At 38.2% G+C, this 25,048-nt stretch overlaps 1 protein-coding gene across 2 annotated transcripts in view; it reads left to right on the forward strand.

Moving 5' to 3' along the window:
- The window catches only part of qin, an 870,645-nt gene that overhangs the window by 536,904 nt on the left and 308,693 nt on the right, over positions 1-25,048 (forward strand). For both annotated transcript variants that reach the window (XM_067138014.2, XM_067138015.2), the window contains 2 exons: positions 15,259-15,488; positions 15,625-15,715. In XM_067138014.2, coding sequence (XP_066994115.1) covers positions 15,259-15,488; positions 15,625-15,715 — 321 coding nt within the window. The remainder of the gene's footprint in view (positions 1-15,258; positions 15,489-15,624; positions 15,716-25,048) is intronic.

The raw sequence follows: 25,048 nt of genomic DNA on the forward strand, positions 1-25,048 counted from the left end.
TTTGCTACCTTCAATGCCAACTCCCTCTTGAAAGTTGGTAAACTCAAACATCTTACAGATGTCCTCTCCCATCATGAAATCCTAATTACAGCAATTCAAGAGTCAAGGTTTGCTGATGAACATGCGTGTGAATCACAAGGTTATAGAATCTTCAAAGGGAAAACTGGCAAACGTGTGATGAAAACTGTTCCACACCTTCGCACAGGATTTGTCATCAGGAAAATTATTGATTCAGTCACTGATTTCAGCTCTCCTAACAGCAGGGTCTCGATGCTCAGCTTTCGGATTATGAACAATGTACACATGCTTGTGAACGTACATGCGCCAATCAACCAGGCAAACAAGAAAGACCCAGAAGGAACAGACAAATTCTGGGAGGACCTGGAAGATGTTATATCAAAAATTCCTGATAAACACACAATCATTTTGCTTGGAGACTTCAATGCCCAGATTGGCAAAGAAAGGAAATTCCAAAAGATCGTTGGAAACTATCCAGCCCACAGACGAACCAACCGAAATGGGGAAAGGCTTATAGAGCTTTGTAAGGCATTCAATCTTGTTCTTAAGTCAACAGCCTTCAAACATCTACCGAGAAAACAAAAGACATGGATATCACCAAATCCTCACTTGGGAGAATTTCAAATAGATCATGTTGCCATTGCACGAAAAGCAACACAAGAGATCCAAAATGTTAAAGTCCTGAGAAGTGCTAACCTTGACTCAGACCACTATCTATCCAAAATCAAAATTAAGCTTCATCCAAGAAACACCAAAAGAGTTAAGATAAAGAAAACTAGCAAATTTGATACAGAAAAGCTGAAAACCAGTGAAGAATTCATTGAGAAACTTCAGTCTTTGGATACAGAATATTGGGAACAACTGAAAAATGCCATTGTTGAAACGGCCGAGGAGACAGTATTGCTAAAAAAACCAAAGAAGCATCCGTGGTGGACTCAAGAATGTGATGAAGCCATAACACAAAGACAAATCACTTGGCAAAGATGGAATTCCCTGAAGAATCCAGAAAGATATGAAGACTTCCTGGAGGCTAGGAAACATGCAGCGAAAGTGATCCGCCAAGTAAAGTGCGCATTTGACAAAAACCAACTGACACAGATCGAGCAGGACTTCAATAAGAATAATACTAGGGATTTCTATAGAACCTTCAAACGCAACCTCACCAAGTACACCCCACCAAGTCTACATTTCCGAGATCACAATGGAAAAGTTGCCTACAACGACAAGGATAACTGCCAAATCTTGGCTAAATATTTTGAATCTCTTCTTAACTGCAAAGAACCAGAATCAGAATTCACCTTTGAAGAATCCAGACATCCCAACCCAGACTCTTCTCCCCCCACAAAAGAGGAAATCAAACAGATAATTACATCATTAAAGAACAACAAAGCACCTGGAGAAGATGCGATAATTGCTGAACTCTGGAAGTCTGCAGGTGAAAAGGCGATCGATAAACTGAGATCATTCGCGAGATCTGGGAAACAGAGAAGATCCCAAATTATTGGTCAGCAGCCCTGATTCATCCCCTACATAAGAAAGGTGACAAAACAGATGTAAACAACTATCGCGGCATCTCCCTTCTCTCAGTAACATACAAAATTCTCTCCAAAGCCCTTCAAACTCGGGCAGAAGAGCAACTTGATTCACAGTTGGGTGAATACCAAGGAGGCTTTAGAAAAGGATGATCTTGTGCAGAGCAGATCATGAACCTTAAGTCTGTCCTGTCGTACCTAGAGTCCAGGAATAAGAATTTTGTAGTTACTTTTGTTGACTTCCAAAAAGCCTACGACTCCATAGATCGACACACACTCCTCCGCATTCTGAAGGAAATGGGCTTAGACAACAAAACGAGAGCTATCATTCAACAGACCTTAACCAGCACTACGTCCAGGGTGAAATTCATGGGAGAAATTTCAAACGTCTTCGAAATCAAGACTGGCGTTAGGCAAGGGGATGGAATATCACCGCTTCTCTTCAACTGCGTTCTGGAGAAAACCATTCGGGAATGGCGCAAGATGTGCAAGGAAGAGGTTGAGAATGGCCTTAGAATAGGATGTAAGAAAGATGATCTTATCATAGACTGCCTAGCTTTTGCAGATGATCTAGCGATCTTTTCTGATTCCCTAGATACTGCTGAAAAACAAATTAACCAACTGAGAATCCAAGCAGCAAAAGCTGGCCTCCAAATCTCTTTCCAAAAAACAGAGTTTATAACCAACATCAAGCCAGCTCCCAGAGAGCTCATTGTGGAACAGGGAAAAATCAAGCAGGTGGAAAAGTTTAAGTACTTACGCGAGTGGATAGTACCTAACAACTCTGAGAAAGAAGCAATCATGTGCAAAATCAACAAGATGGAGGTGGCATAACAGCTGACTAGGAATGTCTACAACAAAAGATTAGTGTCCATCAACGCCAAGCTTAGGCATTATTGTTCGGTTGTACGCCCGGAAGCACTGTACGCAGCAGAATGCCTTGCAATGAACAGAAAAGGTCTGATGGAGAAGCTAGAAGCTAAAGAAAGAAAAATCCTGAGAAAGTTTCTTGGACCAATCAAAGAAAATGGTGAGTACAGGAGACGACACAACAGCGATCTGTACCAGCATATGTGGAGCATAACGGACACGATTCGGAAAAGGATGAATTTTTATGGCCATATAGCACGCATGAGCACACAGAGACAGACCAATAGGATCTTTTCCTACTTTCTTAACAAGAAAACCAAGGGACCCTGGTTTATCGAAGTTGAAAAAGACCTTCAAGAAATAGGAATCACACTCGAAGACATCCAGAAACGTGCTCCTCTCCAGAAAAAGCTCCAGGGATACAAGAGGTTCCAAGAAAGGCCAAAGTTGAAAACAGACAACAAGTGGACTGATGAAAGAAAGGAGGCTCACAGAACGAGAATGCGCGAGTACTGGGGAAGAATTAAAGCTCAAGGATGCATACGGTTGAAATAACATGGTCCACAGCAGGCCGAAACGAAGAAAGAAGAAGAAATTAAACCATGGGGAAAGGAAGACATATTTCAATTTAAGGGTTAGTAAATTGGAGTACAATATGAGTCGTCATACCGGATCAAAGGTACAATCTGCAGCCATCAGCTGTTTTTGTCAACACAAGGAATACATGTTTGTTTACCACAGTTCCGATAGAAACGGGTCACGTGTCACGATTAAAAGATGGCTTCCAAATTTTTATTAGACAGACATCGACCAATCAACTCCAACTTACCGATTTTCATCTGTGATCTACCAAATAACGCTTAACTTGGTGTTACAAGAAAGGTTTTGAAATGAAAATTTACAATGTACATAAGAAATCTGAGTCCTGATTTTAAGAAAAATGACATCTTATTAATGCCAGATTAAGGGCTACCGCGTGATCAATGAAATTCCTCTTGATAACCATAGTTTAAAACATACTCGCAATTCGAATCTTTTAACTTATTCAGTCCAAACAAAATATCTTGAGCATTCTGGAGATACCTCAGTAGGAAAGGGTATTCATGCAGATTTCATCATGTAGGGTAATTAAAATTTCTCTGAAGTAAATATAAGATGTTAAACAAACCACAAATCCAACCAGAATTTGTGACCGGTTGGCCACAAACTTAACCGGGGTCAAAAATCAGCCTCATCTCGCCCGTCTTTTCTCCTTATTGATTGAGTTTCTTTTAAAAACCAAGTATCTGCGACCAGGTTCCAAGAGTTTACCTTCGCTGATCTCAAACAACTAGAAAACAAAAACAACCACACATATATTGTCGTACTCGATCGATAATTCTCCGTGCGACTCTGTACTTCACAGAGCTCTCACATATGGCAGGAGAACGCAGTTCAGGTGGAATACTCAGTCTGATAATCACCGCCGAGCGCTCGTCAACGGTACAACTAGTAAGAAACCAGCTTCTTATGAATCGTGTACAATACCATCGGGCCTTGAACGACTTTTAGATAATTTTCAAGTCTATACATACTCCAAATACGTGATATATATGCATACACCATAGGAGGAAGAAGCAAGTACTTGATGATTGGTGTAAAGTTGTAATTATAAGAAAGGTGACAGGAAGGTATGTGATACTTATTGAGGAATTACACTGTTGTCACACGTAGCCAAAATATTGGAGAGAATAATAGAACAGAGGATGAGAGGAGGAGGGGTGTAAAGAAATTTAGAAGGGCAGTATGAACAGAGCAGGTCAACAGTAGACCCTACATTTACCATGAGATTGCTGATGATGAAACAGTAGGAATATGGAAAATATCTGGTGATGGTATTCGTTGATCTATAGAAGGCATACAGTGATGTTAATAGAGAAAATATTTGGGAAACATTGGAAAGAAAAGTATGTGGAAGACAATCAAGGGAACTAGTGAAAGTAATGTATAAGAATGGTTTCATTTGTGTCCAGACTCCATTGGACAGAACAGATTGGTTTAGAAATCAAACTGGATTAAGACAGGGAAGTGTATTGTCTCCACTTATATTTGTAATGTTTATGGATGGAATTCTAAAGGAAAGAAAGGCAAGATTTGGAGGGGATATGAAAATATTCTTGTTTATAGATAACATAGTCACCTGGGGAGTCTACAATAAAGAAGTGCATAGCCAACTATAGAGGCTTCAAATGACAATATTGTGAAATATGGTATGAAAATCAGTGTGGAGAAGAGCAAAACAGTGGTGATGACAAGAGGAGAAAGAGAAGGAAAAGGAATCGTTAGTATCAGGGGTCAAAATCTTGAGGTTGTTGATTGCATCAAATATTTAAGAAGTGAAATAATGCAAGATGCTAGGTTGGATAAGGAGATCAGCAGAAGGGTACAAACGGAAAATACATTTTACCAGGATGTAACGAATCTGGTATGGAACAGAGAAGTTTATTTGAATTGTAAAGTGATAACGTACAAGATGTACTATTCACCTCATAAAAGTGCCACCGCATAATCTTCACATCCTGTATTTTCAATACATAATTCGGATTTTAAAATTTCATCGCATAATCGGCAAATTACATAAAATCAGCTTCATGGTCCGTATCGCACTTCAGTAGATTTACAATTAAGTATTTATTTATTTTCCACGTAGTCGATACAGTGATTGCTTAATGCAATTTAATGGTTAAAAGTGGTACATGTTTCATATATTATCAACATCTTCAGCCTCATAACACTGTTTCGTTGAAAAATATATAAATTGTCATAAGACCTATCTGTGTCGGTGCGACGTAAAGCCCCTAGCAAAAAAAAAAAATTAAAAATAAATAAATAATAAATTGACAAAGTAATGCTTTAGAGGAAGTGTCCTTAAAATTAACATAAGATTGACAACATTAAAATAAACAAATAACTCAAGAGAAAATATATAAATTATTTCTACAATTGAAAGCAGTCGTCAAGGAAACACTTGTACAATATTCCATAGAGAATATGTCCTAATGAATATTCTTTTTTTAATAATTCATGAAAAAAGGTCAATTCATAAATTAAAAATTATACAGTTTATAAGTAATTGTCGAAATGAAGAAATCCAGATATCGCAGTGTGGCTCTTATTATTAATGCAGATGAAAATATAACTAATTCCTAGTTGTCAATTCTTATTAAGCCTGCAGGAGTTACTGTTCCAAAGGAAAGCAGGCTTAATAAGAATTGACAACTAGGAATTAGTTATATTTTCATCTGCATTAATTATAAGACCCACACTGTGATAGCTGGATTTCTTCATTTCGACAATTACTTATAAATTGTATGATTATTAATTTATGAATTGACCTTTTTTTTATGAATTATTAAGAAAAGAATATTCATTAGGACATATTCTCTATGGAATATAATATTGTACAAGTGTTTCCTTGATGACTGCTTTCAATTGTAGAAATAATTTATATATTTTCTCTTGAGTTATTTGTTTATTTTAATGTTGTCAATCTTATGTTAATTTTAAGGACACTTCCTCTAAAGCATTACTTTGTCAATTTAAATATTTTTCATCTAAACAGTGTTATGTGGCTGAAGATGTTGATAATATACGAAACATGTACCACTTTTAACCATTAAATTGCATTAAGCAATCATTGTATTGACTAGGTGGAAAATAAATACCTAATTGTGAATCTAATCGGCAAATGTTCGAATTTTGTTCCTCAAGCCACTCAAATGTAAACGGAACTGCAACGTAAATTGCATATGAAAGCACAATTTAAATACGTGTGTAGCATATGGGGAGTTTAGCAACACAGTCATGTTTGCGGGATGTTGGTACAACTTTCACTGAATTCATTGCCATCGACAGTGCACAGACTACTTCAAAGGACCCAGATCCCGCCATGTTGATCAGTTGTGATCACATGACATCAGGATTGAAGCTGACACTCCAGCTGACAAACACACTTATAGAAAAATTTGTGTTCTTTAGCTTGTCCTTTAATTTCCACCAGTTACACACCACCTTTTCACTCATCGACAATTTTCTTCCCTCAGCTCTGTTTCTGTACTGTTCAGCGAAGAGGTTAGCTGGAAGACCACAGAATAGTTTCTGTAATTATCCATTATTACAAATAAATGCTTTTCATGTTACTGTGTTGCTATGTAAATTACTGCCAGTAACTCTTTAGTATTATTGTATTAGAAAACAAAAAAGTCTACAAACATGCCAAAAAACAAAATAAAACTAAAATTCTCACACACACATATACCTACAGTACAGTAATCGCGTCACTCTCAAACACACATGCATCTGTACATTCCAGATCAGTTGATACTTCCACGGGAGATGTTACCAGTGACAAGAACAAATAAATATTTTTTTGCGTCAATTAGATTCTCAATGACTCATTTTGTCACTGTTTGCCTGTGCATTCTGATACCAGTGTACTCGTAGTTGGAAGGCTTTGCAAGTCGTACTTGTTTCATTATTTATGTCCGTATTGATGGATTACACATACACACACACATATCTATATATATTGCACCCATCCGTCACAACGGATTGCAAATAACTCCTGACAGCTCAAAGTAATCCCAGGGTATTTCATTCCAGGTGAAAAATCTAAAAAAATTTCATTTGGTTCCGCTTTACGTGAATTCATGAAGAGAAAAGTTCACCCAAAAGAACGCAGTAGTATTTGCCTAGTCCCAATGCTAAAGTTATGACATCACCAATAAATGCATTCACGTTTTTACAATTAATTAATGTCTCATCTTACAAACTAGATAAAAAATTAACACTAAAAATTAACACTCACAAATTATATAAAAATAATAATCCACATTTTATTTAATTAGAGAATCGCCCTAAGAAATGAGAAATAAACTTTTTAACGGGCTACATTTATCACTATATAGAATAAAATATTTCAAGAATTGTAAGTCAGTCAGTGCTGGCTTATTAAAAAAAATTAACATCAACTTATTCGAATTGTTTCTGAAATGAAATAAAAAATATCAGCGTTACTGTCCATAAATATCCTTGGGACATCCTATGTATCACTGAAATGCGTTATCCAATTGCAATTATTATATTGTAATAACATTTCAAAGATTCTTCTCATAATTATATTACCATTAAAAACAAACAAAAATCTGAACTCAATTAATTCGGGTTCATTCTCGGATTTAAATCGGTAACGATTCACGTGCTAAGGCTTAACATCCCTAATGCCTGCTAAATCCGGCTCTTAATGTATCATCTTCCTGTATATTAACTTTTCATAAAATTCATATTCAACTATACATTGTTTAAAAATAAATAATCTTCCTATTCTATCCACATAATTCTTAATTTATGTATGTATGGCTCGATATGCTTAAATCCGTCGTATACTATTCATAATCCTACTGTGCAAGCTATTTAATTCGTTTATGCAGTGTGAAGATGAACATTTCAATATAATGCTTTGCGATTACACTACCGCATATGTATACTATGTCTTATATCTGGCATTTATACGATTTGAGAATGTGTCACGGAATTCATATACTTCCTACATAACAGCTATCTTGACACTACATCACCATCTACATCTCAATTAAATATCAATATTCAATTTCCATACCTTAATTCTGGTTACTCCCGCGGTGTACTTCCTCTTATTTATTTGCATCGTTTCATTAGATTCATGTCTTCCACATTTGACATTTAACTTCCTTCAACATATATACCTTGCATTTACCATAAATCATAATATAATTCTTCATATCACTTGATATACCTTCCTATTTCATCGTCTGACGATCCATTACTATCATCACAACTATTCAATATTTCCTCTTATTTAACATAACCTTCAACACAAACGTCACAATTACTAACATATTGCTTTGATAAATATGCCACTATGTGATTCCCATACTTTACTCTTCTCAAAAAAATTACGATGCATAACCTCATATAAGTTGCTATTACTACAATATCGCTCTATAAGGAGTACATAATTACAATCATTCACTTTTGACGCGCGGTCCATGTATGATGTAATCCATGAATACATTCTATGCAAGATTTATCGATATCCTACAACATATGTTAGTTCTTAGTGATCAGCTGTTATGTCAAGTCTTTTCAAATCGTATTCACGACTACTTCACTGATCTATTTGCCCAGACACGGTAATGCGTTCGCGAGACATATATATAGTTCTACACTGCCTTAATATAGCATTAATATCTTAAATATCTCACACTTCACTGCATATTATCACTTGCACACTTAAATATCATGGTTTCAAACATCTATTCAACTCCAAAGCATATGCCAGCTAATCATATAATTTAAGAATTATGATGCTAATTGTAAAGACTTAGCTCGTTTCTCGTTACTCCAATGTCAGTTGTTCCTCTTTGACCGTCACATGGTTAGCTTTGCGGTCTGGATCTAGGGTTGAACAGGACTCCTTCTCCCGTTCATAACTGGTCTTGGTAGGCAATAACCATCTCTCGTCATGGGCTGGCCATCTGGCTGGATAATACCTCTCTCGTCACGGGCTGGTCATCTGGCTGAATGATACCTCTCTCCAGGTCGGTCCATCTTAAACGTCTAGCAGTTCATCATCTTTTTCGTGAGGCTGCCTAAAAAGTCAAAGATTCCCCGAGGAGAACATGGTTGTTATAAAATTCATATTAGAATAATATTTTTTCTTAAGTTACTCTTCTTATCCTTCTTCTGCGATATATATTGCTAACTCTTTAAAATTGCGTATATTTTATCTTTTTCGGGGAAAAAATCTTCAGAATTAGCTTAATCTTCAGAACTATTTTCCTCTTAGCCTCCGCGCCAATAAAATAACCTTCTTTCAGTTCTCATCTTTCTTGTGCAGTTCGTATAATTCTTCCCTGCGATAATGTTGGACTTGCTCTTCGGGTTCCAATAAGCGTATTTAATCCGAGCTCGCTTATCTGTAATATTTTGGCTATTCACAGTATATTTTTGGATTGATTATCCCCTTTTCTTAATGAATATAGTCTTTCTTCAAGAATTTCGCTGAAATCTCGTAGAATTCCGTCCTATACGTAGCACGTTCGCAATTCACATCTTGACCTTGCCAATTCAGTTTTTCAAGTATTTTTTTAACAATCTCTTCTGTTCTATTTTTTTCTCTAAAACAATCTACTTTACCTTTTTGCTGTTCTGCACTGCCTTCGGTATACATCCGTTCCCAGTTATACACGGCCTTCTGTTATACCACGATATCACGTCTTCATTGTGTATTCTTTTAAGTTGAGTGGGCCATACCTTCCTTCGGCGCCATTTTGTAAATGTTTACGAAATGCAACGGGCACAATATATATATAAGCCGTACTTGTAGACAATTGTGTGCGGTGCCGGTATTTCCCAGTGACGTTGCCGATGAGCGATAACTTACAGCCTTACATATTTCAAGTGAGAACTCACGGTATCACTAGTGAATAAATTGTACATTGTCTACAACAACGTTGTCAAACTACAAATCGTGCTGCTTTTCTTTGGACATTTTTCCATTTCTCGAATCATGTAATTCTGGTGAGAGTCCTATACACTGGAACCAAACTCTTGTTATGCGTCATGCGTATACCGGTATTATTTATTTATTTATTTATTTATTTATTTATTTATTTATTTATTTATTTATTTATTTATTTATTTATTTATTTATTTATTTATTTATTTATTTGATTTGGACTATTTTAATTATTTTGATGTAGGTACACAAATATTATGTGCACCTTACACTTTTATCAGATACAATTTAGTTATTTTTTTTTTTTTTGTGATAGAAATATTGGTATGATAAATTCTTTGCATAATGGTCGCACCCTAGAATTTTTTCGGAAGTTTTTGGTATAAAAAGTGCAACGATTATGCTATGAAATACAGTACTCCCCTATATTAACATATGCATCAGAGACTTTACTTTGACAGCAAGAATTGAGAGTAAATTTCAAGCCAGTTACATGAAGTTCTTGAGGATATGGTAAGTAAGACAAGGAGAGAGGGCGAGTAAGAAAGGTTGAGGTCAGAAAAGGGATAAGGGTAGAAAAACTGAGTGATAGGATGGAGAATAAATTGAGATGGTTTGGACAAGTTATGAGGATGGAGGAGGGAAGGATACCAAAACAAGTGTTGCAGGCTAAGATAGAAGGAAAGAGGGCAAGAGCGAGGCCCGGAGCAAGATGGATGGACTCTGTCAAGATCAGTGTAAGAAAAATAAGACTGGACTGGAATACAGTAACTGAAGAGCAGTGGTGAAAAGAAAGGCAATAATGGAGAAGTGCCATCAATATCCCGACCTGGCAGGAGCTGGACAAGAGGAAATGAATATGAAATGATGAATGCACATATGTGAAGAATGTGCACATCTCCCATATATACGCATCTATATGCATTATAAAACTTAGCCATTCGATTTTAAATGGTATGAATGGCCTTTCTTTTGGGCATATTATATTGTGAAACAAATAAAACATGCAGGCATGCCAAAATCTGCCCTGGGATGACTAAGCATGATAATCATGATATCTCGCCTTACAAAGTCATAACCATGTGTTGTTATTATTATTATTATTATTATTATTATTATTATTACTATTATTATTATTACGTGACAAATCTCTCTCATCAGAAGCTTAAAGCAAGTTAATAAAGACAAAATCACAATCCTCTTTTCTTAAGAATTTGAGGAATTTGAGGTAAAATAGAAATATGATTCAGGTTTTAAAATGTGACAATTTTGCGTCCCGTACAAGAAATGCAAATAATATAGGGTTGTATATAAAATAACATATCCTGACTGACTGACTGACTGACTGACTGACTGACTGACTGACTGACTGACTGACTGACTGACTGACTGACTGATTCATCATCGCCGAGCCAAAACTACTGGACATATTTTGGGGATACATTTATATTACAGTGTATATGATCACTAAGAATGGACGTTTTGATATTCCATCGCTAAGGGGGTGAAAAAACAAAGGGGGCTGGGGTAAATGTTTAAAATGAGTATGTCTATATCTCCAAAATTTAACAGTTTAAAGACGTAAATTTGGTATTTTGGTGTCTTTTTTAGAAATAAAGAACCATGTAGTTTTTTATTTTATGAAAAACTACTTGCAGGGGTAAAAATAATTGAAAAGGGGGTTGAATCCTTTTTATGAGGATACATTTATGTCAAAAGCTGAACGAGTTACAGACATGAAAATTGGTATTTGGAATCTCCTTTAAAAAGAAACCAACTTTTCTGGAAAAACCACTTACGGGGGTTAAAAGATTTGAAAATGGTGTGAATTTTTAAATTGCATATATCTACAGTATTTCTCAAAACCTTAACCTGTTACAAACGTGAAAGCATGTATTTGGAATCTCAAATAAATACACTGACTGACAGAGCAAATGCAACACCAAGAAGGAGTGGTCAGAACTTTATGCCAATTGCAGGATAGACTGACGTCACTGAGGTATGCTCATGATGTGAAATGCGCCGCTGTGCTGCGCACGTAGCGAACGATAAATGGGACATGGCGTTGGCGAATGGCCCACTTCGTACCTTGATTTCTCAGCCGACAGTCATTGTAGAACGTGTTGTCGTGTGCCACAGGGCACGTGTATAGCTAAGAATGCCAGGCCGCCGTCAACGGGGGCATTTCCAGCAGACAGACGACTTTACGAGGGGTATGGTGATCGGGCTGAGAAGGGCAGGTTGGTCGCTTCGTCAAATCGCAGCCGATACCCATAGGGATGTGTCCACGGTGCAGCGCCTGTGGCGAAGATGGTTGGCGCAGGGACATGTGGCACGTGCGAGGTGTCCAGGCGCAGCCCGAGTGACGTCAGCACGTGAGGATCGGCGCATCCGCCGCCAAGCGGTGGCAGCCCCGCACGCCACGTCAACCGCCATTCTTCAGCATGTGCAAGACACCCTGGCTGTTCCAATATCGACCAGAACAATTTCCCGTCGATTGGTTGAAGGAGGCCTGCACTCCCGGCGTCCGCTCAGAAGACTACCATTGACTCCACAGCATAGACCTGCACGCCTGGCATGGTGCCGGGCTAGAGCGACTTGGATGAGGGAATGGCGGAACGTCGTGTTCTCCGATGAGTCACGCTTCTGTTCTGTCAGTGATAGTCACCGCAGACGAGTGTGGCGTCGGCGTGGAGAGAGGTCAAATCCGGCAGTAACTGTGGAGCGCCCTACCGCTAGACAATGCGGCATCGTGGTTTGGGGCGCTATTGCGTATGATTCCACGTCACCTCTAGTGCGTATTCAAGGCACGTTAAATGCCCACCGCTACGTGCAGCATGTGCTGGGGCCGGTGGCACTCCCGTACCTTCAGGGGCTGCCCAATGCTCTGTTTCAGCAGGATAATGCCCGCCCACACACTGCTCGCATCTCCCAACAGGCTCTACGAGGTGTACAGATGCTTCTGTGGCCAGCGTACTCTCCGGATCTCTCACCAATCGAACACGTGTGGGATCTCATTGGACGCCGTTTGCAAACTCTGCCCCAGCCTCGTACGGACGACCAACTGTGGCAAATGGTTGACAGAGAATGGAGAACCATCCCTCAGGACACCATCCGCACTCTTATTGACTCTGTACCTCGACGTGTTTCTGCGTGCATCGCCGCTCGCGGTGGTCCTACATCCTACTGAGTCGATGCCATGCGCATTGTGTAACCTGCATATCGGTTTGAAATAAACATCAATTATTCGTCCGTGCCGTCTCTGTTTTTTCCCCAACTTTCATCCCTTTCGAACCACTCCTTCTTGGTGTTGCATTTGCTCTGTCAGTCAGTGTATAAAGGAATGTTTCGTTTTCGGAAAAGCCACTTGATGGGAGGGAGGGGAAGAAGTGAAAGAGGAGTTTAATTCTTCTTATGAGGATACTTATATCTCAAAACTGAAGATGATACATATGTAAAAATTGGTATTTTGAATCTCCATTAAAAATAATCACGTATTTTTTTGTTTTAGAGAAATCCACTGGGACGGGGGAAGGGTGGGGGTTGAGGCGGGAGGCCTGATAAAGGGTTTAATTATTTTTATGGGGATACTTATATCTCAAAAACTGCATATGTTTCAGAAGTAGAAATATGTATTTGGAATCTTCTTTAAAAATTAAGGAACACGTTTTTGCTTTTTTACTTGAGAGAGGACGGTTTCTCACATATATAGTTCTATGTCGCATGTTTCAGAGTTAGCTCTGGCAGTAGCCTGGTCATGTTAGCTCTAATAGGCAATCTCACAAACGTGGTTTACAACGAGGTTCTGAGGTAAATGAAACTCAATTTTTCGGTGAGTTTTTATACTTAGGAATTTTCAGTTAATGTTTTTTTTAGTTCCAGGCATCAATTTTTGGAAATGAGACAAAGTCTCTCATAGTGCATTGGCACTGCCAGTTGCTCCAAGTAGCCTATGCAGTGGCCTCCACGGTATGCACTAGTCATGCCTCTTGGTAGGTGTGCTATTTACCAGCTGATGAGCCCAACTTAGCACACTGGGGCGAAACGCTGGCAACCAGGAATGAGTTAGCTGGAGAATTTATAATGTCGAATAACAGACCAACTATATTGGTATTATAAATTCTTTTAAGCCGTCTTCCTGTGATGTAACAGACAGATGGAGAAACATTAAATTGAATCTACTTTTGTATATTTAATCAGAGATAAAATCTATTAGGCAAAACTTTCAAGTATATAGAGTAGATAATTTTATGCATATATAAATATTTGTGTGTTATTGCTGTATTTAGTATATAAGGATGTTGGTTTAGTAGAGAGCTTGCCAAATAAGTATGTGGTAAAAAAGGCAATGTATATACGCAGACGACATGGTGATGGGTTCTCACGAAACTAACGAACTCCAGAAAGGAATAAATGCTCTAGGAACATGGGCTGAATACAACGGACTGCAAATAAATGCAGAAAAGACAGTACACATGGTCTTCAGGAAAGGAGGACGCCTATCTGCAAGGGACAAAATTTACCTCAAACGTGAACCTTTACAAACTATGAACAGCTTCAAATATCTGGGCTTAACGGTCCAGACAACAGCACACTCATTCAGAATTCACACAACACAACAAGCAGCTGCCGCAACCAAAGCCATCTACGACATCATGTCATTAAGCAAACTTTCCCCGGATACAGCTATAGCCCTCTTTGAAGCCAAAATTGTTCCTATTCTAACATACGGAATAGAGATAACATGGGAAAAGTTAAGCTATAAGGACCTAATACGAATGGAAAAAGTGAAAGCCAGATTCTTGAAAGCAGCCCTCGGGATTTCAAAGTACACCGAGTCAAGACTAGCGTACGAACTCGCGAGAGAAACATTTCCAATAGAGGACCTGAGATGGAAAATCAATCTGCCCTGTACAGACAACTGGAAGAAACTGCGGTTGGAGAGGGAGAAGAAAAACGAGATATGGCAAGAGTTCTACTCTTCAGAGGCCATGATGAACAGAGCATGGACCGGAACAAACCAGGAGCTGAGACATTTTGTAAATTCCATGGCAGTCCATGGCTACCATCATAAAATCTGTAGGTCGAAGACATACCACGACCCGGACTCGATGTGCATATGTGAACTCTGTGGTAAACATTGTGACCAATATCACGTACTGTCGTGTAAAACGTGCAAAATCAATCATAGACCTCTGTATTGATTAATGTATCCTAATAATGCACAACTTGTGCGCAATAAAGTTTATATATATATAAAAAAGGCAATAATGATACAATAATGAATAATTTCTCTTTCAGGCTATTCACTGCTCAATGACTGATGTGATTCCAATCAGTGGGAGTGTGTGGTCACTAGAAGCCAAAATGTATTTCTTGAAGATTGCGACCAAGAAGTTACTCATGTTGTTTGTGGATGAAGTGTTGAAGACACACTGCCGTGTGACGTTATACGAGTCACAGTCCACTATTGATATATGTCTTAATGCACTATTGGTTAAAAGTGGACATGCAACGAGCACAGGATCCAGGTATTAATTTTTTTTTTTTAATACATTCATTTTTAAAATCATAATTAATTATGAACACAGTTCCATACTTCTCCTCTGGGACATGCTAATAGAACTGAATGTAAGCTCTTGACTAAAATTTAATGTTGTTTTACAGTTCTGTGTTGGTGGAGTATCATAAAACGGGAGCTCGAGTGTTAACTTCTTCCAACAAAGGTCCAAAGAAAGGAAATCTCTGCAAGAGTCCGGTAGGCATAGTAATTTTCTTTTTTGTTATTGAAATGTATCTATTTTTTATCATCCATCTTTATTGAACTGTTACAACAATGCTGTTTGCTATCAGGAAGAGTTCTAATGAACAACTGATTAGGGACTCCTGCAAATCAAGTGATTTACTTACTTACTTCATCTGGCCAACTGAAAATTTCCAAAAAATTTATTAGCTGAGATGAACGTGTCATTGCTCGAGATGTCTTCCACTTTGAATGAATGATTGAGCTGGGGGCAAATCAGCAGGTGAATATCATCCTGGACAGCGCCATACCCACACAGGATAATATGCTTCTGGTGCAAGGAGGCACCAATTCAGTAGGTTGGTCTTGCACATTGGCATTCCCACTCTCATGCATTTTAATGTCCTCCATACTTTGTAGAGCAGGTCACGACCAAGAGCCAGTTCTTCTTTTACTGGGATGTTGGAAATTATCCAGCCCATTTTTCCACTTTGTGATGCAGTTTTCTTTCTGCAATCCCTCAAGGATCTGTGTTCAGCACAAGAATCTTCCTGGGCTTGAGCCATCATACTATAGGCTGGTGTTTGCAGTGGGTGACCCGAATCTGTTTCCTGCTTTGTTCTCTCCATATCTGCAGCAATGTCTGTTGCAGTTTCTGTACTGGGGTTGGCCTCAAGCATCCAGTAGCTTACGTAATGGAATAAATTATATTACGAGCAACTCTCTGCCGACTCTTGAGCAGTGGTAAAATAGTTTCAGCTGAGGATGTTCTCTGGATAGGGTGATGGCTTTTTGGTTGAGGAAATAACTCAGTTACTTTCATGCAGGCTCTCTCAAGATTTGCAGCAAAGAGACATCTGTCTCCATGTTAGGAACAGTGTAACTAAAAGCTGGTGGTAGATATAAAGCATTTCGTGAGAGTGATCATGCCATCTTAATATTTGCCAATAATTACTTACAGATATAGTGTTGCAAGAAAGGGACAGGGAATTTTTTTATGTATCTGGTCCACAGTCAGTTTAGAGCAGTATTAGTACTTTATAAAAGTAATCATAGTATGATCAAATTACCATTTGACCTGGGCAAAATTGCTTCAGAAGCAATTGAAATGTTGCTTTTTAACATAATCAAAACTCAACCCTGGGAAAGTACCTTAAGAGAAATAAAAATGGCTGCCCTTTTTAAAAAATCTATAACGGCCGAGAGGATTCGTCATGCTGACCACACAGTATCTCATAATCTTCAGGCCTTCGGCCTGAGCAGCGGTCGCTTGGTAGGTCGAGGCCCTTCAACGGCTGTAGTCCTGTGGGGGGTTAAAAAATCTTGTTTGTAAGTATAAAATGAAATGTTTTCTAACGTGTAATTTTAATAGGTAAAATGTTGAAAGAAAATTTTGTAGTTTCGGGTAAAGTTTACTCAGAATGGCTGCCACTGGACAGCATTGTGTATTTGCAAACAAATTGACGAAGATGGCCAGGAGGTAGTGACTTAAATGCAGATGGCGTTGTTGGCCTAAACACAGCCAGTAAACTCCATGGAAGCAGTGCAATCGTAAGTGCTGGAAACAGAGTTCAGATGTTATGCAGAAGAATGCACACTGATGAGAAAGGGATTGGTATATAGAGCACAACAATCAACAAGTAAAACATGCATTGGAAGGAGAAGTGTCAGTTTAGATGAAGGACCTCTTTTTGCTGAAACTGACTGCTTGTTTTGTGGAACTCCTGTGGATTTTTCTGCAAAGTACTAACTGAAATGAGATCAATGTAAGGTGTGGACATCCCAATTTGCTGAGACCCAAAAAAGAATGCTGTGAGAAATGCTGTGATGGTCTTTTGTGGTAAAAGGATTCTGAATATTTCCTTTCAGATCTGCTTGCTGCCGATTGCATGTACCACCACACATGTAGTGCAAACTTTTGTAATGGGAAAAATATTCATCAGGAATATGCACGTATCGTGAACAGTCCTCAAAGAGACAAGAAACAAGGGGGTCCGATCAATGAAGAGCAACAGTACGCTTTCATGAAGACGTGTACGTACCTTGGATCTAATGACAAGGAAAAATTACTTGTTGTGAATCTTATTTGTAAGATGGAAAAGTATCTTTAAAAAAAAAAAAAAAAAAAAAAAAAAAAAAAAAAAAAAAAAAAAAAAGCATAGTCACATGAAAAGAAAGCTTGAAGAACATTGTGGTGAAAGTGTTATAATATCTGGTGAAAGTGGGAGGGCTGACATTGTAACATTTAAAGAGTCCGCTGATCAAATTCTTAAATCTTATCAGGCAAAGTAAAGACTTTGGTCCTGAATTACAAAAAAATATGCATAGTAGGGGCGAATGAAAGACTAATTAAGAGTGATGAGAAAGTTTATGAATGGGTAAATAAAGAGATATATCCATCAACAGCTGATCTCTCAACGGGGGGGGGGGGGGGGAGATTACGTTCCTGGCAGCTTAAAGGTGCTCTGTGCAAGCAATATGCCCTCGAGCTTTAATATTCCCACTGCAGATAGGTTTAGCTATGTAAGTAGGAGGTTTTCTACAAACACTTAATCATCAAATATTAGTGGAAATAGTTTCAGCAACAAAGTACAATACCACAGTTTCCGTATGTATTACCAGATCAGTGTTTGAAAATCGAAATAAACACTTTAACTACTACAGAATGGGGTGGTTTGTTACAGAAAACTTGTTTTCCCCTACAGTGTCCGATATGCCGCCAGCGTTAGAGTGGTTACTGAAAATGATCCATTGCTGTCCATTGCATCTTACAGAAACAATGCTATGTAGATGCAAACAGAATGGGCTGTATTGTTCAGGCTCTTGTGGGGAATGCCAGATCAGTGGATGTGACAATATTGTTGTAATAGAAAACAGTAATTGTGATTGAAATGCTTAGTTGTGCCAACATCACTTATCTAATTCCTGAAGCTTTCACATCATATTTGATTAGTCTTGCAACTGCTGCTGCTGACTTTGCATGGTAGGATCTAAGAATTTGATCAGCAGTCTCAAAATGTTACAATGTCAGCCTTTCCACTATCACCAGATATTATACCATTTTCACCGTAGCGTTCTTCAAGCTTTCACTTTCATGTGTCTTCAGTCGTATGCTTTACAATCACTTTTTTTAAGATACTCCTCCATTTTACAAATAAGGTTCACAACAGTTAATTGTTCGCTGTCATTAGATTCATGGTACGTATGTATCTTCAGCAAAGCGTATGCCGGAGAGGAGACTAAATTGGACTTCCAAATTTCAAATTCCTAGACCTTTGTACAAAAATAAACATAAATATGTCCAAAATACTGAATGTGACTTGGTAGAATCTGATGTTCTTTTAAGAACAAAACATGTCATTCTTTGTTTAATGGTGCATTTTTTTTGTTTTTTCAAAATCAAAATCTCTTTATTTGCAAATGAGGTGCCTACATCGGTGGCAAATGGTACACTAAAATACATTATTGTCAAGCACTAAATTTTAAATTAACAAGAGAAGAAGAAAATTTTACTAGAATACAATATTATACAATTTACGCTAACAATTTTTTCTATTAAACACACAGCTCATCCTTAATAAATTTATATTGTTTACAAAATGCTACTTATAATATCTCCTGTACTTACAAACATAGTCAACACATATACAGTACGGTATGTGAAATTATTCAAATAATACTATACAACTGGTATAGTGCAATTTTTATTGCATTTACCGTATTTACTTGCGTATTAGACCCCCTTTTTTCCCCCCACTTTTACAGCCAAAAATAATAAAGGGGGGTCCAATATGCGATAACCTCAAAATATTGTGCAGCGAACACATGACCTAGGTTATAAAGAGCTATAAATTGTACGTGTAAACATTCTATACTATTATTTAACAAACTTAGAATGTATTTAAGTTATACTGGCTATTTTCGTCGGAAGGCATTGTTTCTAAACGTAAAAAGACAAAAAATGGTGAACACGAATTTTAGGCCTACGGTACGTATAAAAGTCCATTTTAGTTACTCATATCACGTCATTCGATACATCTCATTTATTCCCCTGGTGAGGTTGACGTCAGGAAGGGCATACGGCCGTAAAAACTCGCTACGAAGATTTGTCTCACTTCATACTCGATCCCGTAGAAGAAAGGGATAAGGGTGTTGTGTTATCATATAATTAAATATTGATACAAAAGAACTTAATGGCCAGTCATTTGTCTCTGTCAGTTCAGCAGTAGGCCTACCACTCAGTAAACCTGATCACTGCTTTCATTTGAATTATCGCTTTGTGCCGCCAACTTCCCTGCCTCGGTGCGACGTAAAGCCCCTAGAAGAAAAAAAAAAAAAAATCCCTGCCTTGCTACTGGCGTGTCGCCATTCTAAGTGACGTCATCTTCACTGCAATCTCTCGTCAGTCGCGTCAGCCTTGCTTCATTGTTCATTCTCTTCGAGCCATGCACTGCAATCAAGAGCATGCGAGGTCCCGTCTTTTTAAACCTTTTAAAAATAATTTTGTTTCCGACTATAGAGTCTAAACAGTGTAAATCTATTCCCAGATGGTCTCTGATATTCCCAATTGGTGTATATGTAGCAGAAGCCACTCCTTCCGAATAAAGCCGTACTGTAGAAGGCATACCAAACCATCAGCTGATAACTAGCGTATGTTACGAGTTGTACTTCCGAATGTAATACATAGTAACTGGAAACATTTTGATAACTGCGGTTGTTAAAACACAGAGCCTTATTTTTGAGTATATTTCATGCTTGTTCTCTAAATTTATCACATCAGGATTTGCGTAAACAGCTTTCCACGAGATAAGACAGACCACGTTGTTTAGGAAAAAATAAAAATAAATAACAGGAAAATATACCGCATTTATGGATATCTACAGGTGTGGCGGTAATGAGTTTTATTATCATAATGTTTAATTGTGTACGTTCGTTCTCTCTTTTTTTATTAACGCATACCCTAGTATGTTTTGTTTGGCGTCTCCGAAAATCGTTTAAAGTACGTGGGGACATAAAATTATTACGGTATTATTTGTTAGGTACGTTGGCGAGTAAAACGATCGTTTGAATTGGACAGCTTTTATCACGTTTTAAACTTACTTCTCTCCAAATATGTACCTATAATGGCCCGAGTTACGAGATATTAAACGACCACTTTGTTACTGTTCTCGCCTTCTATATAAATAGCAACAACCGTGAATATTTCTCAACTAAAGTAAAGTTGTTTCCTCATCCTGAGGTGATACAGCTCCTATTAGACACATGCCTAGTAGAGGGGAGTTACAGGGACCGCTTTTACCGCATATCAGCCTTCCTGCCATCCGTAAATCTCTGGCAGTACGGTACCGGGAATCGAAGTCAGACCCCCGAAAACAGCAACTAATTGTGCTAGCCATTACGCTGGCGGACATTAATTACCACAAAACAAAGACATATAGCATGACTGTTCTATGCTTGCAATGTGCGGGTTGGACACAAAGCTAGGTCTGTTCATCTATTTGTGCGACGTCATCAGAGCTGTAGTAGACGTACGCTATAGAGGCGGACATTTCTTAACTACAAAACACAGATGTACCGCATAGATTCGACGCGTTTTTCATTGCATAGGTCGTACGGACGAAACTATTCACAAATTTGTGCGATTTCATCAGAGCTGCAATAGGACTTGTACACGGTTTGAAGCGGAATCGTCATCGTTCTCTGACGAATTACGTTGGGGGGTCTTATAGGCGAGATTTTTTTTTTTCATTTTCTTCGTCTCGAAAAGCCAGGGGGGTCTAATACACGAGTAAATGCGGTATTTACTTATGTATTGTTCACCCATTTTGGAACCTAAGTAGCATAACGACCTGCTGCGTGTTAACCAGAGCCCCTTTTGCCACCAATTTTCACAGTTCCTGAAGGGCCTCCACAGCTACCGTATTAGTTCCAGGGCCCTCGAAGTCCTCACTGTACTTCACCCCTACAGGCAGTCCCCTACTTCGGCTGTCCAAACTCCATAGACCAGGGGATGGAATTCATTTATTCACACACATTTTTTATTTACAATAACCTGCATTAGCCAAATGCCCTCTAACATTTCATTTATTTTCTCTGTTGCTGTTTATTCTCTTCTTGAATATCTGTACAGATTTTGGAAAAGGATCAAACACTACCCATGGTAAACTGTTCCACTCCTTCACGCCCTTCCCAGTGAATAAAAATTTACCCCAATCGCTTCTGCTAATATTCCTTCTAATTTTATACTTGTGGTCAGTCCTGCCGATATAATTATTTTCCAACTGAAGCCTCTCACGTATTTCTCCCCCTTCTTCTTCTTCTTCTTCTTCTTCTTCTTCTTCTTCTTCTTCTTCTTCTCCTGTATAGGCTCTATATCAATCAATCATTCAATCAATCAATCGCTACTGATCTGCATTTAGGGCAGTCGCCCAGGTGGCAGATTCCCTATCTGTTGTTTTCCTAGCCTTTTCTGAAATGATTGCAAAGAAATTGGAAATTTATTGAACGTATCCCTTAGTAAGTTATTCCAATCCCTAACTCCCCTTCCTATAAACGAATATTTGCTCCAATTTGTCCTCTTGAATTCCAACTTTATCTTCATATTGTGATCTTTCCTACTTTTAAAGACACCATCCAAACTTATTCGTCTGCTAATGTCCTCCCACACCATCTCTCCACTGACAGCTCGGAACATACCTCTTAATCAACAAATTAATCTAAAAAGCCACCTAATCGATACTTTATTTCTTTTGCCTTTGGCAAACTTAAAAATGTTGTCATCTAAGATTTTTTATATACAGCTGAAGATGACCACTAAGTGGTCGAAACATGTACTGTGTTTGTTAATGTATTTTTAAGTTTGCCAAAGGCAAAAGAAATAAAGTATCGATTAGGTGGCTTTTTAGATTAATTTGTTGATTATACTCATCGATACGGCCATGAAGTGGACAGCTTGCAATACATACCACTTAGTCGAGCAGCTCGTCTCCTTTCTACCAAGTCTTCCCAGCCCAAATTTTGCAACATTTTTGTAACGCTACTCTTTTGTCGGAAATCGCCCAGTCTAGTTTTCTCCGTTCTCTTACTTAGTTTCCCACCCAAGTTTCTCTAACATTTCTGATACACTACTTTTTCTCCTGAAATCCCCTGTTACAAATCTTGCTGCTTTCCTCTGCACACTATCTATTTCTTTTATTAGGTATTCTTAGTGAGGATCCCAAACACTGTTTGCATATTCCGATAATGGGTGAACCATACTTAGGTAAATTTTTTCTTTTAATTCTTTGTTGTTGGATGTTTTTTCCTGGCAGTGAAGGGTTAGGTAACAGTCTCTTGATGATAATGTTACTGGTTTTACATCCCACTAACTACTTTTACAGTTTTCAGAGATTCCTAGGTGCCAGAATTTAGCACCACAGGAGTTCTTTTATGTGCCAGTAAATTTACCAATGCGAGGCTGACGTACTTGATTAGCAATATTGGTTGGTGAGAAATATTTTTCTTCTTTCCTGTGTGGTATATTGAGCAGTATATCTCTATCTACGGCTGGCCTTGAAGTCTGCAACTCCACGTCCTCTTGGCAATGTGGGAGAGCAATTAAATGATACGTTTTCTTTAGACAGCACAACTGAATAGTTTTTTATCCCTCATATATGCCATCTCATTGTCCTCTGTTTTGGGATACTTAACTTTTTGCCCTTGAAATGCTCTAATACTTCTGTTTTGTAGAATCAACCCACATTACAGTGACATTGTCTGTTTCATAATATTTTATAGCATAAAACAACGGTACTAAAATGAAATTTTAATATTAGAGTACCTTAATTAAAATATTGAACTCTTTACTTAATTTTATGTCTATATATATGCTAAATACCTAATAATATAAAACAAATTTTATCAAACATGATAACATATTGACATGATATTGGCTTTCTGGGCTTATGCCTTGTCAAGAAAATAAGGTGAAATTCTTTAAGTTTCGCAGAGAACTTTGCTCTGTGTCATGACAAGATAATCTCGACTGTCCCTAAGAAAGGCTTCTCAAACTTCACTGTGCGCAATAAAAGGAATTAATACAGAGCTGTGATGGGCAATGACATCTTTGTAGCATTCACGGTCAGTATGATGGGACGTGGTTTCAAGACTCCAAAAATCCTGTTTTAGATATTGGCAAATAAGTACTGTATATGGAATTGCTGAAGATCCTTCTTCAGTGGTATTCCTGAGGCAGCAGATAGGAATTGCTATCCAGTGAGCAAATGCTGCCAGCATTATGGGAACGTTTTCAGGTATAGGTCGGCCGCTCGTTCTTGGCCGGTCACTTGCGCTTGGGAACAATAGAGTGTGTCTAGAAGATCATGTGACTTACCCATGCCAGTCTTCGGGCACCCTTCGCACATCACCGCACTGCAGGCTGTATAAGGAACCGTCAAAGCAAAGCAAAGCAAAGCAAAGCAAAGCAACTTTCAGTTCACCCAAAATCTTTTTACAAATTATTCTTTACACTAAAATATTCACATCACTAGTAGGCATTACTGTACTTTCCAGTTAACTGAAAAAAGAATACATTTTCTAACTTCTACTCAGGTAAAGTATTAATACTAATATTCACACGAGCTAATAGTAGAGGCTTTAGTTCAGTTCCTGTACACCTGACATTGCTGTGTCGTCACTGTGTAACTACCGCAAGCTATTGAAATACTGAACAGATAAACGTTGACTCAACTAAGTGTAAATAACAAGGATAATGGGCGCCACCTGCAAAACAATTGCAGGAATATTTAATTATGTAGAGCAACGAGCCACTCCCTTTCCCAAGGCGACGGTCATCAGGCTGACGAGGCTCCAGACTTGCTTTATAACCTTACCTGTTGCTATATAACCCCTGAAATTAAATTTGGGTAACATGCCAGGTTCACCCTTACTCCACTGACAAAAGACTCACTTTAAGTTTGATTCTATGACTTTACTCCCAGAATAAGAACTAATGTGTGACAAACACCAACAAAAATGAACACTTATGCAACCCACTTAGTGCTTGCCGTTTACATAGAGCAAATATACACAATACAACCCAACAAAATCATCTCTTCACGAGATTTACTCGTTTGCCGTCTATAAAGGCAAATTACAAATCATTAAAATCACTAATAAAAATAGAACATCATTATACTTTTAACATATCTCCAGGTAAGAGCCCCTTCGCACTCCACTGTTACCGTGAATCCTAATCTGGTAGAGAAAAGTACGACGACTATTTCTCTACATATGGATGCAACCTTCTTTAAGACGAGCATCCCTAACCTTATTTACACTTCTTCGTCGACGTCTTGAATTCTTTCCAAT

This window comes from Anabrus simplex, chromosome 1 (assembly GCF_040414725.1).
Source record: "Anabrus simplex isolate iqAnaSimp1 chromosome 1, ASM4041472v1, whole genome shotgun sequence".
Taxonomy (NCBI): Eukaryota; Metazoa; Arthropoda; class Insecta; order Orthoptera; family Tettigoniidae; genus Anabrus; species Anabrus simplex.